General features: G+C 37.8%; 1 protein-coding gene across 1 annotated transcript in view; it reads right to left on the bottom strand.

The window, feature by feature from the left end:
- The window catches only part of adgrb2 (adhesion G protein-coupled receptor B2), a 136695-nt gene that overhangs the window by 28580 nt on the left and 94172 nt on the right, over positions 1-13943 (bottom strand). The window contains exons 17-23 of the mRNA XM_068332855.1: positions 10694-10797; positions 10287-10389; positions 9654-9804; positions 7293-7362; positions 6266-6332; positions 2556-2641; positions 835-933 (exon numbers count right to left, since the gene is read on the bottom strand). Of these exons, the coding sequence (XP_068188956.1) occupies positions 835-933; positions 2556-2641; positions 6266-6332; positions 7293-7362; positions 9654-9804; positions 10287-10389; positions 10694-10797 (680 nt within the window). The remainder of the gene's footprint in view (positions 1-834; positions 934-2555; positions 2642-6265; positions 6333-7292; positions 7363-9653; positions 9805-10286; positions 10390-10693; positions 10798-13943) is intronic.

The following is a 13943-nucleotide window of genomic DNA, read 5'->3' as shown; positions in this document are numbered from 1 at the left end:
GAGGACTTTGTGTATTGTGGCATCAGTAATTTTGCATTAGTGTATTCAGAAGATTCTACTTAAGTGACACTAATCATAGTCTGCAAGTAAAAACATGATGTAACTGTCTATCACAGACTAAACACAATTACATTTGCAGAAACTATGGTGAATTACTGTTTCTGTAATTCCAGTTTTTTTTGCCTTAAAAGTCCTCATAGCACAATGTAAAAAATATATATTTATTGATTTCTCTGCAACCTGCCAAACTGCTTCTATAGAAACGAAACAATTTTTGATATTCCTGCAGCACTGTAATAGATTAAATTTCGCTAGTTCACCTGAACAAGAGCTAGGACATTTGGACTCCTGCAGTAATACATTTATGATATTGTGTTGCCCCGAGGTGGTAATCCTTTGTAATAAGGCATGACAAACAATTTAAAACAAACAGAAAATTATGAAAAAAAATCTGTTGGACATAGGTCAGATTTGCTCAGTGTGACAAGAATAATAAGGTGTGGTTTAAACCATGCTTTCATTAAATCAAGTGGCTCACAGTGCATGTGTTCTTTTTCCTTTCATTAGTTTGTTTTGTATTCAGACAGGACTGGATATCATCATACCAGCAGCCATAGATTAAAAGAAGTGGAGAGGAAGAGAGAGGAGGATGGGATAGATAGATAGATAGATAGATAGATAGATAGATAGATAGATAGATAGATAGATAGATAGATAGATAGATAGATAGATAGATAGATAGATAGATAGATAGATAGATAGATAGATAGATAGATAGATAGATAGATAGATAGATGGGAAGAGAGAGGGAAAGAGATATGAAGATGGACTAACATGGCACTGCTGGCAGTTGCGCTGGACAGAGCAGTACTCGAGATCACGCCACACTTGGAGCATTTCAGGAGCAGTCGGCTATGTGCTTCCACTGGGACACTTAAGGACAAGACATGCAAAATGAGCACACATGCACACACGCACGCACGCACGTACGCACACACACGCACACACACACACACACACACGCAATTGGATATACACATAACCATGTGGAGAGGACGATCAGAGGTTGGGGTGAGAGATGGTGATGTCAAAAGATGAGTGCAAATGTCACAGAAAAAAATATAGAAAAAGTGGACACAACAAAGAGGGGAAGGGGGAAAGAAAAAGGGGAGGGGGGGAGAAAGAAAAGAAAATTAAAATCAGATATTAAAAAGTAGCAGCAATGAAATACAATCAGAATACAAAGATCCATTTAGAGAAAACAGAGAGAAAGTGAGAAATGGACATTGCAATGTTACAGCAGTGGCATGACTATTAACAGATTACAGACACGCAGACAGGAAATACACCATTTGTGTTGATCCCCTCCCAGGTGTGTGCATTTATGTGTGCATGTGACCATGCAAAATGAAGCTATATGGGGATGTAATGAAAGAAAATGCTCTTTGGGTTATTTACTTACAGTTGACTACCCACGTGAAGAGTGAGTGTTTGTGTGAATGTGTGTCTATGCATATCACAAGAGGAGAATGATGGGGCAATACGCGAGCTATGCTACATTAGCGTCTCATCACAGCTCATTGCCTTGGCGCCAGCCACATCCCAACGGCTTCATAAGGGAATACATTACACTAATGACAGCCTGTCCTGTTAGCAACGCCACCAAGTACTATGTATTGGAGCATTCACATACATGTGTGCTACTAACATAAGTCTGAGAATTGAAAGAAATGTCCATCTACAAACACAGCATGGATTTTACAAGTGAAGAGTGCAATTTTCCATTTGTATGTGCATCTGCGTGGGCATCTTTGTACACATCAGCTGAATTAATCTCAGTTTCATGAGTAACAAAGACCTCTCAAAGAGCTATACCATTTATTGTTGAAGGTGTGAACAACTCATCAATGTCAGTTTGTGCAAGAGACAAATGGTAGAGGAAACATAATGAACATCTGTAAAACCATGGAAAAGAGAAAACAATGGAATCAATGTCATTGAAAAGACAACTGTAGATGATAAGATGATAAATAAATGTCAGCTGTTTCAGCAGATGCATTGTGGGTACTCATATGTGGAATCATGTTCAATAATTACACACTTTGAATATGGATTACTGATTTAAGATTTCGTCATCTTCATTGTAGTGTAATTAGGTTTATGTCAGTTATTAGTATTTTCCATCCACCATATTAATCTGGCTGCCATAAAAGTGAAGAAATTAAACAGAAACTATGTTGCATGTGAAAGAGAGTGTAGCCCTGTCAGATTAAAGATCAACATAACAGATGCCTCATAAATTTGCTGTTGAAATAATTTTTGATTACTTCCACTCGAGGCACAGGTGTACATAAGCATGTGTGTGCTCGCCCTTGAATGCACTTCAGATTAGTTTCACTAATTATGTATTATGTTTTCTTGACATCGCGACTGATACAAGTAAAAGTGAATTCCAATCAAGAACTGAGTGAATGGATGAGTAAATGATATTTTGTGGAACTGTGTCATTTGTCTGTTGAGTGAGTTATGTTTGTCAATCTTAAAAAGCAACTTACCCAGCTCGCTGCTTTTTTGACTTGTCTGAGATACCGTCTCGGGACATGAGCTTGTTGAACACCACAATTCCAATGAGCATATTCACCTGAGGAAAAACAAGTAAGCAGAGGAACCAGTTTGATCAGGACTGCAAAAAGCACTGGGTTAACATAAGGGAATCACAGATCATGCACTAGAACATGAATCCATTTAATTTGAAACACTCATAATATGTACGGTCACATGGGGTTGGAGCCTATCGCATCTGACATTGGGTGAGAGGTGGGCTACACACTAGACAAGTCGCTGGATCATCACAGAGTATCAAAAGATACAATTACAATCACAGTCAGGCAATATAGTCACCCCTTCATTTAATGCATGACTTACAAAGTTGGAATAACATGCATCTAGGACAAGACTAACAAGACAGACAGTTTATGTAATTCCAGTTCCCCCCAACCAAACAACCAACCAACCAACCAACCAACCAACCAACCAACCAACCAACCAACCAACCAACCAACCAACCAACCAACCGACTAACCAATCAAAATGTAAAAATATGGCCTGGTTAGCAGAGGTATAAGACTTTTTTTAACTTCTAGTTAAAATTCTTCTATTACAAATCTGGCTTTAATTTAGAACCTGTCACTTTTTGTTTTTTATATTTTTTAAAATTATCAGACCAGTTCAATCTGTAATGGAGTGAAGCGACTGTAGAATAAATTTGTGTCATTCACTGAATGATAACTACTTTTTAAAAGTTCTATTATTTAAAGAGATTGATGAAAATAAACCAATTAACTTCATCAGTAAATTACATCTTTGTGACTGATGATGTGAAAATGAGCCCTGTGGTTTTTCTCGGGGGGGTTGGATTGTTAGTACTTCTTTTCTGAATGTTTCAGTTGATTGAAGAGAAGTTTTTAATTTTCCGAGAGACTTAAAAGTGACCAAAATGACTAAATGTTAATATGATTCCATGCAAGAGTAGCTTTGACATCCTAATCGCACTAACATTTCACACAAAGAAAAAGTATACCATGTATAGGAGAGCCTGAAAAATTAATTAGGGTTAGGACAATCAGTTTTATGATCTATATCTTTTTTCACTTCAATACAATACTACTGAGTTACGACAACTTTGTTGCAGTACAAATTTTGGCAACCACTTACAATACTGAGCACAGCTTGCCTGAACAAATTGCTCGAATTGAAATTTAATTTATTCATCTTCTTGAAGACATATGTTCAGGAAATGATCCAAATGACAGGTTTTGGGTTATGCTGGAGCCTATTCCAGCTGAATATGGGTGAGAAGTGAGATACACCCCAGTGAGATACACAATTTGCCAGCTCATCACAAACTACACATAAACATTCACACTTACAGTCATACCTAGGGACAATTTAGAGTGACCAAGTCACTAAAATTGCATGTTTTTGGAGGTAGAGAAATCCTTCACAGACAAAAAAAAAAAAAAAAGGGCACAAAAAGGCCTTAGGTGGAATTGAACACAGGACGTTCTTGCTGTGAGGCAGCAGTGCTACTGCACTACTCCGAAATTTGGTAGAAAATATTAAACAAAAACAAAAAAGCTTTATATCTTATTCTAAAAAAAATACCATCAAACTCTTTCAAACCTCCACCATATCCCTCCTTGTATTCATATTCATATTCATATTATTATTACTATTATTATTTACTAATTTTTATACATTATTAGTATCAACATATTACTTATATTTAGATGTCTGTCCTTTCATTTGCAAGTGTAACCCTTGACTTTAAAAAGTCTCATTTGTAAAAACTACGTGTCAGCTGATCAATATTTGTTATGTTTACGTACTCAACATACTGTCGCAAATGCACCCTTACTTACACTGATTATATTCGTGGGAAATGTACGTTTTGCCACGCACCTCCATTTTCTATGGTACCATGAATTTTCCATTTGTGGTCACAACATTGGAGTCCATAGCTAAGCCTTCTTAACATCTGGTCATACTGACCCAGTAATAGAAATTCCATTAGACAGATATACCGGATCTCAGCCCAGTCTTGCCACATGCATTTCCACCACTCTGAAATCCTGCCCGTATTGAAGATTTTCTGTGCTGGTGACATGTTTCCCCTAATCCTGATTTACAACATTCATCTGTTCTCTGTCTTTCAGCCTCTATGAGTTTCTGTTGGGCCTCTGTTTGGATATTCACCTGTCCATTTTCCTTCGGATGTCATTCTTTAGAATGAAATGGAATTTGCATACATCTGTAGTGTTTCCCTTGGATTTCTATACTTATAAATATCCTTAACTGCATATCTTCCTATATTCCTTACCTCAACTATCAATAATGAAAGTGATACAGTCAATATATAAACTCAAAAGGAGTAGTTTAGTACTTCTGCCCTTCACGAAGACAGAATATCACGTTTTGTTTTGTTTTTCCACCTTTAGTAAGAACTGGATATTTACTTGGACTCTATTCTCTCTCATCTACAGTGCATCTGGTAGATTTTGCAATTTGCTAAAAAATCTCTCTTTCTCTCTGATTTCCCTTTCATGTGTGTGTTGTCGTTGACGACTACCTAGGCTATTGTCATGCCAGTCGTGCCAGGCAACAGCTTTGTGAGTCAGCATCATCCTGCTCTGCTATTTGCCCAAGGCAAGGTTCATTAATTAGAGAATAGTCCTGTGGGAAGGTCTGTGTTTCTCTGCCTGACGTCCCACTCTCATTACAGCTGTTTGCTAGATTGGGGCCTCAGCAATAACACCAAGGGGCCAGGGACCATCATGCTGCAGCTGGAGTTTGGAGAGTACACGGACATTGTAGAGGCAAAAAGGGTGGAGTTGGGAACAGTCCAAGAAAACATCAGGTGGACATTGACCCATGCATAACCTTTGTTGATAACTGCCATTTGATTTAACAAGATGCTTTTGACCTTTGAGTTTGTATCCAAAGAGCCGCCAAATATCTAATCTTTCATTTCTGAGTTTTTACTTTTAGCTATTATGCATTTATAGTATGCTGTTAAATCACCTACCTATATGTAACCTTCAAATAAAAGTATATAATGTATGTATAACAGCAATAATTGTCAAACTAAAATTTAATCCCCCATCCTTATTAGGCTGAGTGGTAGAAATATCCACCCAGGGATTAATTTAGGGGAAAACTGTAGCTATTTCCAAAAACAGACACATAAAGCAGCACACAATAACTGGGGAAAAACACCACTGAGATGTAATCAGTGCACTAAATGCTGCTGCAGGACAATAAATAGCTGCTTGCATTTGTACTTAATATACAAATATATCCAAATCTTTATTATCTTAAGGTCTGTTTTATTGCACTTTGTAAACGTGAGCATAAGATATTTTAATATTGATTCAGACTATTATGTCCAAAACTATTTCTTATATAATTATGGTGACTCGTGTTTTAAGCACAGTACACATCAAAAAATGTGTTATGTGGCTGCTGGGCTGGAATTGATTCATTGCCTTTAAACTCTCATATGCTGGTTTATTCTTAAAGTTTGCTGTGCTTACATTTTAAACTAAAGGGTCCAAGTGGTTTTGTCATCATTTTGTCATGGACACCCTGTGTGTGTACCTAAATGTGCATGCCGGCGCAAAAGTGAGAAATCTTCAGAGGTCAGCTGAAGCTTGGAGGATGACACATTTGAGGAATTAGAGAAAGAATGTGTTTTGAACAAACTCACCAATACAATGACGGCAGCGGGGCCAACAAAAGCGTAAAGCAGACCGCCTTCTAACGATAGCCAGCAACTACAGAGAATAAAAAAACACAAAATATATCAAACACATACCTGTAGATGGTATATCAGGTATCAGTCTATATCAGGATCCACTTTTCATATGGTAGTAAAAAAGTGAAACAAATGACCTGAACAAAATGTTTAACCACTACGAGTAGGCAACGGTAAATTATCATATTTACTTGCTTTTTTTCTTAGTGAGGGTAAAGTAATTACTATGCTTCTGCTAGTCTTGAAAATATTGCCCTCAGTGCTGGGCATATTTATTATGTCAATCTACAAATGCGCTAATATAATTTCACTTGGTGGAAAAGCTATTGAGCCTTAATGAGTTTAAATGTATCCTCTAGTGATGTAATCAACACCTCCTCAGACCCTTCTGCTGTCCTAATTGCACCTCAACGAAAAGAAAGATTGGAAAAAAAACCAAAAAAACACAGGCCAAAAACTCTAATAAATTGCTTCCCTTGATGAACTGATGAGTAAAGTATGAGAGAAGATATTTACGAATATATTTTAAAATCTTAAGAATAAATGATTTTCTTGGTAATTATCAAAAATGCGCTTTAAAATGTTATGCTCTGGTATGGACAAAACTTTGCTGTTGAAACAACATCTGGACATAAAAAAATGCTTTGCCAAACTTTTCTATATGCGTCCAGTAAACCTTTTTATTTTCAATTAGACTGTTTCTGCTTTGTTTTTGATATTTTTGGAGCGTTAACGTGGAGGATTTAAGGATTCTTCTTTGATGCTCATCTAGCCATAAATATTTAATGCGACAAGAAAAATAGAATGTGAAATATGTCACGGTTGAATTTTGAAAACAATTGGCAACATTGTTATTCAGACAATGAAATGTATTCTCTTTTTTTTATATAATAAAACTGCTGCTTTCAAAGACATTTTTACATGTAGCATTAATCTTATGGATTTCTTAAGCTAAATTATTTGCGGGAACAGCACTCACTAGCTGGCTGTGCCGTATCCTCTTGCCCTGGTAAAACCCACTGACACTGCAACAACAAGGGCTGGAAGACCTGTAGGAAACAGAGTGAGAAACATCAAGGCAGATAAAGGAAAACAGTCTTAATGATGAAAATAAGGCTTGCAGGCCATCAAAAATACATCATATGCAAACACTTCCATTCCACTCTTCGCATGTCAAACAGCCATACAATCGTAGTAATGTGGTGTGTGCGTATATAATTGACATTGACTGTAGCAATCAAAGATCTACATAAGATACCGACATTAAAACTGGGTATAATTCTCAGTTCATCACAACAATGGAATCTCTCAATTAGAAATGAAGGATGCTCTTTTTATTCTGCGTGCATGAATACATGTGACAATGAAAAATCTAAGCTATAACATAAAACAGGCAGCAAGGCACGCATTGATTAACTAAATCAAGCAATTTGTGTGTCTGCATGTTTGCGTGCGAGTATGTGAGTGGAAGGAAAGCAAGTGAAACAGTCACAGAGTGCTTGCCAAAAAAAGACGTAAATATGCTGAGCCCCTAATGAGCTTGGCTCTGAAACATTCATGTAATTAATAAGGCTGTAATTATAGTGGTAAATGAAAAAGCAATTAGAAAAAGTCACATTAACATTACCAAATAAGGTGGTGGGGAGCCAGGCTGGTCCAATAACCAGCAGGCAAAAAGTTTCATTTAAACAACAACAAACAGTCTAACATTACTGATATTTCACTTGGTGTAGAAACAGCCACATACACTGCTGCTAATTTACCATTGATCTAGTCACACACCAAATGAGCCATTTCCATGGCAACCAATTTCAAACACCTCATTTATGGAGAAATTTGCGAAATGGATGTGAGGAGGATGAGCTATCTGATCTTCTTCACTCTGCATAACTGTTTCATGCATTTCATTTGCATTTGGATGGCTATCCGATAATGTTACCTTCTACTGCACACACATGCGCACAGAGGTGTGCGTGCACACACACACACACACACACACACACAAACACACTGATACAGGCAATACATCTGTATCTCTCACTATCAGTGACTGTACAACAATCAATACATTCTCCCTCTGCAGTATCAGCTAAGGGCATCAGCGAGTTGGCAGATTAGCCTAGTGGGATCAATATAAAGTTATGTTGTGTGTGTGTGTGTGTGTGCTTGCGTGTAGGCGTGCGTGTGTGTGTGTGATTTTGGGCATGCATCTCTGTGTGTGTGAGAGAGCCAAAAGCAGGAAGATCTTTACTGTGAATGTGTCACAATTTCTGTTTATTAAAAATACATATGCAAGAACAAAACAGCTTTGTATCAATCTTACCCCATGAACCCCAAAACTTACATAGACCTCTTTTCTCTATCCTGTGCTGTTTATTAATAGCCTAAACTAATTAATTCATATCTCTAATGTTCACCTCAGGATTTAATCATGAATTGAGGAAATTATTATAAGGTTAAGGATTATACCGTTTAATATGTAAATACTACTCCTTAATAATATATTATACTTTCCTATAATTGTGTCTGTCTTTATGCTCTTTATCAGTAATTCAGGTCACACGACACGCACTCCATCAGTATCCCACTGACAAATCACTTGCCTTTGTTTGTTATTCTAAAAACCCTCCGGCACAGACGGAGAGTTAATATTTCCAGTAAAAGCAACAGCAGAAAGTTACATCAGCAGCTTAGCATTGTGAATGTCACCATGATACTGAGTGCTCTATTTCAATATGCAATAGCTCTAGAAGATCATTACCATACAATGTACTGGTGCAAATGATTAACAGACCTGTTTTCTCTGAGAAAAAGCATCAGCATCACAGCCCAATAAGTACTTAACATTAGATGTTGATGCTTATGAATTTTCTAGGTTTCCCAGAAAAGACACAAGTCATGCTGTTGATTTTATCTCAAGTAGGGATTTTCATGAAATTTTGTATTGTCATTAAATAAAAGTGAACACAGTACCTTTTAAAAGAGCATTATCATCATCATCTAAACCTATCTACAATCCCACTTACATAAAAGAAGAAACTATCATATTAAATGCAAATAAGCATGGCAACGTCTGCAAAATGCAAACTTTTTATTGGCTGGATTGTTTATGTTTAGGCACGAGGAATGAGATTGGTTACGGTGAGAATGAGAACATCAAGCTAACCCAATCAGAATCAAAGTTGTGCAGGTCATGCAAAGGAAAACAGTTGAAAATCTTAATACTACTATTGTGACTGACCGTCATTAACTTGTTTTGGTTGGCTGAATCAAAAGCATTATGCAGTGATAACAGGCAACAGTCATTCTAGTGGTAATGACTGATGTTGTGGATGCTCACCCCAGCCGAGGCACAGAAAGCGCTTGCGAATCAGTCGTGACCTCATTTTACCAATGACGGCTAGGTAGGACTGCCATGCCTCTGTCAGCACCCAGCAGAAGGATGCTAAGAAGAAGAAATGCAGGAAGGCAGCAGTCACAGTGCAGAGGCCCTTCAGAAAAAAAGGATATTATTAGAAATAATGAAAAAAAAAAGAAATATAGAAAATTGTTGAAGACATTTTACAACAGAGCAAAAATTAAGTTTTGTGAACGTTATCTATTATATCTAGTCAGCAAAGGAAATTGAGATCTCAAAAAAATAATGGTGTTGCAAAAAAAAAAGGGAGGGGGTCTAATAAAAAGGACATTGTGTCTGGAAGGGTAAATTTTTAAGCAGGCTCTGCTGTGTCCCATCTGATTGATACTGACAGCCATACAGTGATTTTTTTGCTTAGTGGTATGTGCCAAAATGTTTGCTTTCCATTTTCAGTGCGTTGCTGATTGACTGTTGTCTTCTGTTGTGAGACATTTTTTTTGACAGTTTTGTTTCCTTGCATCAAACAGTAGAAACCTAACAGAAGAGTACTGTTGCTGGAAGCATAAATCTATGCTCCACTTCCAATATTTTTTCTATCTGTGCCCAGCACCTTACCTTGCTAAGTGTTTGAGATTGTCCAACCAAAATCAATAAATTGGAGGCCAAGATGGATAGGCAGAAATTCACCAAGATGATAGATCTTTCTGAACGTATATACCTAGAGAGCACAGAATGAGAGAGAATGACACACAAGTGACATATTACTGACAGATTGATGGACTGAAAAGCATCACTTTGGACACTACAGGATAATAAGATTGACTCTGCCATCTGTTACATGTGTAACCAGAAACTAATTGCCACCCCCTGCTGAAACCAATTAATTTGTTCCTTATTGGGATCCTTTTATGTGTTTGTAACCAGAATAGTGATTAAAAAAAAAAGTCAAAACTGTTCTATTTATTCATTGAATTTGACCATGAATTGTATCTGATAACATCAGTATGTGATTATGTGTTTACCTCCAGAAGGCAGCATAAATTAGTAGGAGGACGAGCAGAGCGGTGCAGGAGACCCCACAGCCCACCATGAGGGGTATTGAGGGGATGCTGGTTGGCCCCATGTCCTAAAGGGAGATGAAAGAATGAAGGAACAGAGAGAGGGAATGATGTCACAGGTGTATTTTGTCCTTTGGTTCATTTTTTAATTCATTTATCTTCCAAACTGCTTTATCCGCTGTAACGGGTCGTGAGAAGCTGGAGCCTATCCAAGCTGTCCTGGGGCATGAGGCGGGGCAAACTCTGGGCGTCGCGGTGCCACACAAAGACAGACAACCATGCACGCTCACACTCAAACACTACAGGCAATTTCGAGCGTCAATTAACCTGAGGGCGCATGTTTTTGGAGGTGGGAGGAAGCCGGAGAACCCGGAGAGAACCCACGCAGACACGGAGAGAACAAGCAAACTCCCCACAGAGCGGGACTCGAACTGGGAACCGCCTTGCCGTGCGGCGACATTGCTATCCACTGGTTCATTTATATATTCATAAAATTCTTTTCATAGCCAAATATTACTTTAAAAATGTAAAACAAGATAACGGGCACAATGAAAGATCTGAGCAGCCTCAGCATCTGGAATGGAATATTATACTAACAAACATTGTGCAGTCCTGTGTTATAGCTATATATGGACGAGACAATGCATAGCTTTGTGAATGCACCGTTACAGTAATTATATGGTCTATTGGCTGACATCAACATCATCATCGTACATTCAAAATTTACATATACGATGACATAAAGAGATCTACATCCTACATTGACAAGGATGCCCACAACAACTCTGGTCTTCCTCTCTCCTACGGTGCACCAATGATACGATCAACAACAGACAATTGAATCTGTGCAGAGAGCATGCACCCCACTGTGTACCATAATGAACCTTGTGTTTACCCAGCTTTTAAGTTCTCAATCACAAAATTTACCTCCTAGAGTGGGTAACATTCCCGTATCACTATCATCGCTATGTCCACTCACAATCAATGTGTCTTTTTACTGCAAATGAAGTACATAGTCAGACACAAAAATATGTCCAGGCAGATGCATATCTACATGTAACTGAAAATCAGTGCATGAGCGTGTACATGTTTATTAACTAAGGATAGTCTGAAGCAAATGGAGGAAAGGAAGAAGGCTTTTTAGAAAGAAGACCAAATCACTGAGTGATGGAGTAGGAACAGTAAAAAATAAGTAACAGGAAGCAAGGAGGAGTAAGACAAAAGAAGGAATAGGTGAGGAGAAAAGACAACCAGAGAAAGTTCCTTTAGAGGTTTGCCATGGACCATCAAAGGAAACCAATTTCTCTAGTGGAAAGTAGAATAGGCTAGAATATTGATATGAGTGCACACATACCTAAACACATAGAGAGGAAAAGGTGAAATATAATCCACATCATAAGAAAACAGAAACCTACAATAAAGAAGAGACACCACATGCATCAGCTTCAGGAAAAAGAAGGCCTCCAAGGAGAGGACCAGATAAGAATAATGCAGAGTGTCTTCTCCTACACAGAGACGGAGGTTAAAGGACTTAAAGAACAACAGTGGATGAAATGAGGATGATGTGGGGGAACTAAGAAACTCTGTCTGTCTCTCTCTCACACACACACACCCACACCCACAAACACCCACCCACCCACACCCACACACACACACACACACACACACACACACACACACACACACACACACACACACACACACACACACACACACACACACGTTCAAGGAATTATCTTTTTCATGCATTAGCCTCTGGAAAGTTACTTGCAATTTAATTAAATTTTCACCTACAAACATTGTGTATATTTGATGAACAGCTTAATTAGTATATCTAGATCACAGACACAAACTAACCCAACCTCCATTGTGCATAAACTTTGTTGGAAAAATAAACACACTAATTTTCAGCTGTTTGCACTAACTAAATTAGACAAAACTGTTTCCTTTGCTCAATTTTTTTTCTTAAAAGTTTCTGTTCCCATTCAACACAAAATGATACACCTTTCATCACTGTTAAAATTTTAAAACTGGTTGACAAGTTTATATTACAGTATGTATCACAAGATATCAAAATTACCAATACATTATTAAAACACAGTGCTAACATTCATAGAATTTTAGTAGAGTCACAAAGTTTTTTTCTGTTAAGAATACTTCCGAGCACTATGCCTGAACTCCAATACTTTCACCATTACTGACCAAAAAAGCTAAACAGAACCTCAGAATAATCTTTATAAGACAGCGAAGCTGTTGGATGCTGTTCTGCAGAGCAAATGAAAAAAAAGTTTATTTCTTTGGCTTATGGATAAGTACCATTTGTGGGAGGGGGGAGGGGGCATATGTTGCAAATAACCCTACCTACAGTAAAGTTTGCTGGTGGCTTTGTCACTCTTAATCTTTTCAACTACTAGCAATCTGCAGTATATAAGAGGTAAAATTAATTCCGTCAAGTTTTAGGAAATCTGACAACAAAATGCTTCTCTATCCGTGAGGAAGATGAAGATTGGTCATCATTTGCAACTCCAAAAGGACTGTGATCCCAAGCACAACACAAAATCCATCAGTTTCAGAAGAAATAGAGCATTTCACAGTGGATGGGACAGTTGCGTGACTTAAATCTCATCAATACCCAAGAATATTCAAGCATTTGATACCTTTCAGGACCATAAGGAATGGCACCTGTTAGGGTGCTCTCCACAGTGCTGCAGATTTGAAAGAGTCATTAGGGGGTTGGATAATTTTGAGGCTGCAGTAATCGGTAAAGGTATTTTACAATCTGCAAACAGCTGATGAATACTACATGTTACTATTAATCCTAACATATAATGAGTGCTGGGAAATTTTCCATCTGACTGCTTGTGTGCATGATAGAAATTAATCGTCAAATTTCATAAAATGGAGAGATGCAAAGGAAATAAAACAAAATGGGAACACATCATAAATACAATCAGAAACACCAAGCTTGAAGCCATGGTACCACACAAATGCCCTTCTCTAAACAGAGTGATAATATGTTGCAGTTGGAGGGGTTATGTGCTTGTGTTTAGTGTGTGTACAGTACATTTTTGAATAGGGAAAAAAAAGCACAGAGAGGGGCTACAGATTAGAAAGACTGCGCTGAGGCTGTGCTGTATACGGCCAGGCTCCCATGGGCAGCTTGGCTAACATGTGATGGAGGAGATAGCTATTTTAAGCTCAGGAAGTTTAACCT

The sequence above is a fragment of the Antennarius striatus genome, chromosome 14 (assembly GCF_040054535.1).
Source record: "Antennarius striatus isolate MH-2024 chromosome 14, ASM4005453v1, whole genome shotgun sequence".
Classification (NCBI taxonomy): domain Eukaryota; kingdom Metazoa; phylum Chordata; class Actinopteri; order Lophiiformes; family Antennariidae; genus Antennarius; species Antennarius striatus.
The sequence above is the reverse complement of the archived record's forward strand: the minus strand, read 5'-3'. Positions and strand labels throughout refer to the sequence as shown.